Below are 3,656 nucleotides of genomic sequence, written 5' to 3' on the forward strand. Positions count from 1 at the left end.
CAAATGGATGTGATTAAGTGTATCGGCAACAACGCTTCAGGAGACACCCTCTTGAAAGACTGCAGTCTCGTGTCCTCCATTGCTGTCTTGAAGTCTGCTGCCTCCAGTCCAGTGTCATTTTTCAGAATGTCAATGTAGGTCAGAGTAGGAATTACCTTGAAAAATGTCTCACAAAATACAAAATACAAGATGCCAGTTATATTCCGGTCTGAAACTATCAGACAATATTTTTAACGTTAATAACATCACAAATTCGAAACAAACCCAAATTGTGAAAAAATCACCCCGGGCAGATGTCTGCTTTTGACATGACACGTCACATATGAAAAAGCAGTAGCTAAAGCCAAAATCACCCAACTTATGCTTGACGTTGAATTTTGGTGCTGAACACCACCAGCAAGTCAGCATGCACCAAATGGATGTGATTAAGTGTATCGGCAACAACGCTTCAGGAGACATCCTCTTGAAAGACTACAGTCTCGTAATAGACACAATGGCAATTAAGAAGGAAAAAGTATAGGACAACCATCTGCATAAATTCCAGGGTTTCGTCGATTATGGAGCAGCATGTCCTGAAGAAAGGGACCACAACAAAGTGTTGGTCTTTCTTCTCAACGGTTGCAATAGAACATGGAAACATCCGTCAGCTTACATTTTTTGTAGACCATACTACAGCTGTTGTACAAGCCTCTTACGTGCTAAATGTGCAGCTGATCGCAAGTGGAAAAAGACGGGTTTGACAGTTCACAAACAAATACTTACTGAAAAATGTAAAGTATACAAAGAAGCACTTAATGCTTCCAAGAGAGAGTATCATCAACTTGAAATCAAAAACTGTGACCAAAAACAACTTTTCCGTGTCATTGATAGATTGTCTGTGCACAAACCAAAACAGGTGCTCCCCTCCCACAGCTCTAAGGAGAACCATGTCCAAGATTTTGCAGAATTTTTCGACAACAAAGTTAGGACTCTCCGTTGTACTCTTGCTGCAAAACAACAGAGTCATTGCTCTGATGCAGGGCTCAACGAGGAATCGTGTAGTAGCTCTTTTACCAAATTTTGTCTAGTGACCGAAGACGAGGTTTTGGAAATTATCAAGGGATCAAAAATTAAATCATGTTCACTTGATCCTGCTTGTTTGATAGCAGACAATCTAGATTTGCTTTTGCCACATATCACAGCAATTACCAATATGTCTCTTAAAACGGGTGTTTTTCCCAATGCTCTGAAATCTGCCCTTGTTACGCCAATCCTGAAGAAGCCCAGTCTCGACCCAGAAACAATGAAAAATTACAGGCCTATTTCTAACTTGGCATTTCTGAGTAAGGTCATAGAGCGCTGTGCTATGAAGCAGTATGTTGAGTATTTAAACTCTAACAATCTTTTTGCTTCTTCTCAGTCGGCGTACAGGCAGTACCATAGTATTGAGACTGCCTTAACTTGTGTGTATAATGACATCCTCATGGATCTTGATAAACAAGGTGGTGAGACCATTCTGGTCCTCCTAGACTTAACTGCAGCCTTCGACACCATAGACCATAAGGTGTTGAAATCACGCTATGGTGTCGGAGGCTCTGCACTCAACTTGTTCTCCTCGTATCTTCAAAACAGGAGTCAAAGTGTCCTTGTTGATGGTGTGTTGTCTCATCCTGTAGAGATAGATTATGGTATGCCACAGGGGTCGGTGTGTGGTCCCATTTGTTTTATTCTCTATACTGCCCCCCTGGAGAGCATTATTACTGCCAATGGACTCTCCTGTATGAAGTTTGCTGATGATTCTCAACTGTATATCAGTTTCAATGTCAAAAATCAGGACAGCGCTATAGAGAAAATTGAGAATTGTGTTAAGGACATAAAACATGGATGTCCTCTAATTTTCTTGTTTTAAATGATAGCAAAACAGAAATTATTCATTTCACTTCTCGTTTTGCAATGCCTCGCCAATTACCTTCTATCAGTGTGGGTGAAGCTGCTGTCAATCCTACACCCCAAGTGAGAAATCTTGGTGCAGTTTTTGATCAACATCTTAGGATGGACAAGCATGTCAATAACTTGTGCCGCGGCACTACATTTGCATTGAGCAAGATTGGGAAGCTGCGCAAATACCTTGACCCGGACTCCACTCACAAACTCATCCAGGCTTTTGTCATCAGCAGGCTTGATCATTGCAATTCTCTCCTACACGGTCTCCCACAGAAAGACATAAACAAACTTCAAAGAATCCAAAACATGGCCGCTCGCCTAATTTCTCTTACCAAAAAGCGGGATCACATAACCCCCATTCTTCGCGACCAACTTCACTGGCTCCCAATTGAGGAAAGAATCCAATTCAAAATCATCCTCCTCACATACAAGGCATTCCACATTATAGCTCCTCCATATTTGTCTGAATTGATCACCCTATATATTCCACCTCGTGGCCTTAGGTCAGGTAATGTGCGCCCGGGAATGTGCGTCCCAATGACCATCTGCAAATTGTCCGTTCCCGAACAAAGACCTATGGTGAACGGGCTGTTGCCACCCCAATACTGTGGAACACCCCTCCCGGAACAGATCCGCAAATCACCCACTCTTGCTCAATTCAAATCGCAGCTAAAAACCCACCTGTACAGAATTGCTTTCCTTGTTTAACTATGTCATGTTTTTCCCACATTATTTATTTTGCAATGTAATGTGTACTCTTTGTTTGTTGCTTTTGTCATTTTGCTTGTTAGAGCATTGAGATGTTTTTTACGTTTATGCGATTTATAAATGTGTTATAATAATAATAATAATAACTATTGTGAGAATTTCAATTGAATGAACACGGCTTTCAACAGCTGTACTCGATCCATCTGCAGAGGTGGTTTACACATGAATCTAGAGTTTGCCTCAGATGGATAGATGGTCATTGACATTAATGGAGAAGGAAAGGTGAAGAACTGCATTATGGTCTGGGGTGGGATAAGTACAGAAGGAAAGACAGACATCATGATCATCAGAGAAGGGTTAACTAGGCAAAGATACATTGACGAGATCTTGCATCCTCAAGTCCTTCTGTATGCTGGAACATCCACATTGTTCAAGGGTAGCCCAACATTTCTTGGAAGTGGAAGGTATAAATCATCTTGACTGGCTGCCTAAATTACCAGACCTTAATGCTATAGAGCCTCTATGGGACCAGTTAAAAAGGAGAATAGGAAAGAAAATTAAGGACACCACAACCTTAAATGGTTTGGCGCGATACATCCTCCAAGCTGAAGCAATACCTCAACAAAACATCAGGAATCTTGTCAAGAGTATAAGGCACCACTTTTTTAAAAATAAATCTTTATGAACAGATAAAATCTGAAAATATGCTTCCACAAATCTTTAAAAGTGTTTTTAATTGTATGTACCATGCTGTCTTAAATGGTAGAAAACTACTTGTTAAGGTTGATCTGAACCATGACATAGTTTTTAAAAGCCAAGTTCCAGTTTTCTTGAAAATTCTTTATTCATTAGTCTGTGTACTTTTAACTAAAGAATTTTAGGTTTTTAATTTTTTTACTAAATTTCTATCATTTCTAAATTAGGATATTATATGAAGCCTGCCTTCTTTCCATTAAGCCCCTTCCTAAACCACCTTGATGTTGTTGTAGACAGCAAGTCATTTCATTAATTATAAATTTGTAACT

At 39.9% G+C, this 3,656-nt stretch overlaps 1 protein-coding gene across 1 annotated transcript; it reads left to right on the forward strand.

Annotated features, from left to right (window-relative positions):
- The first annotated feature begins 406 nt into the window (after positions 1-406).
- Positions 407-2,722, forward strand: LOC140158440 (uncharacterized). The gene is made up of 3 exons (XM_072181531.1): positions 407-514; positions 1,400-1,667; positions 2,715-2,722. Exons 1-3 carry the CDS (start codon positions 407-409, stop codon positions 2,720-2,722), a joined length of 384 nt encoding a protein of 127 aa, XP_072037632.1.
- The last annotated feature ends 934 nt before the right edge of the window (positions 2,723-3,656 follow it).

The sequence above is a fragment of the Amphiura filiformis genome, chromosome 8 (genome assembly GCF_039555335.1).
Source record: "Amphiura filiformis chromosome 8, Afil_fr2py, whole genome shotgun sequence".
Lineage (NCBI taxonomy): Eukaryota > Metazoa > Echinodermata > Ophiuroidea > Amphilepidida > Amphiuridae > Amphiura > Amphiura filiformis.

What these genes read in the sequence shown, in the direction of transcription:
- LOC140158440 (XM_072181531.1), top strand. Translation starts at nt 407, where the DNA reads ATGCACCAAATGGATGTGATTAAGTGTATCGGCAACAACGCTTCAGGA. An exon ending in TGGCAATTAAGAAGGAAAAA is followed by an intron (nt 515 to 1,399) that starts GTATAGGACAAC and finishes GCTTCTTCTCAG; the next exon opens with TCGGCGTACAGGCAGTACCA.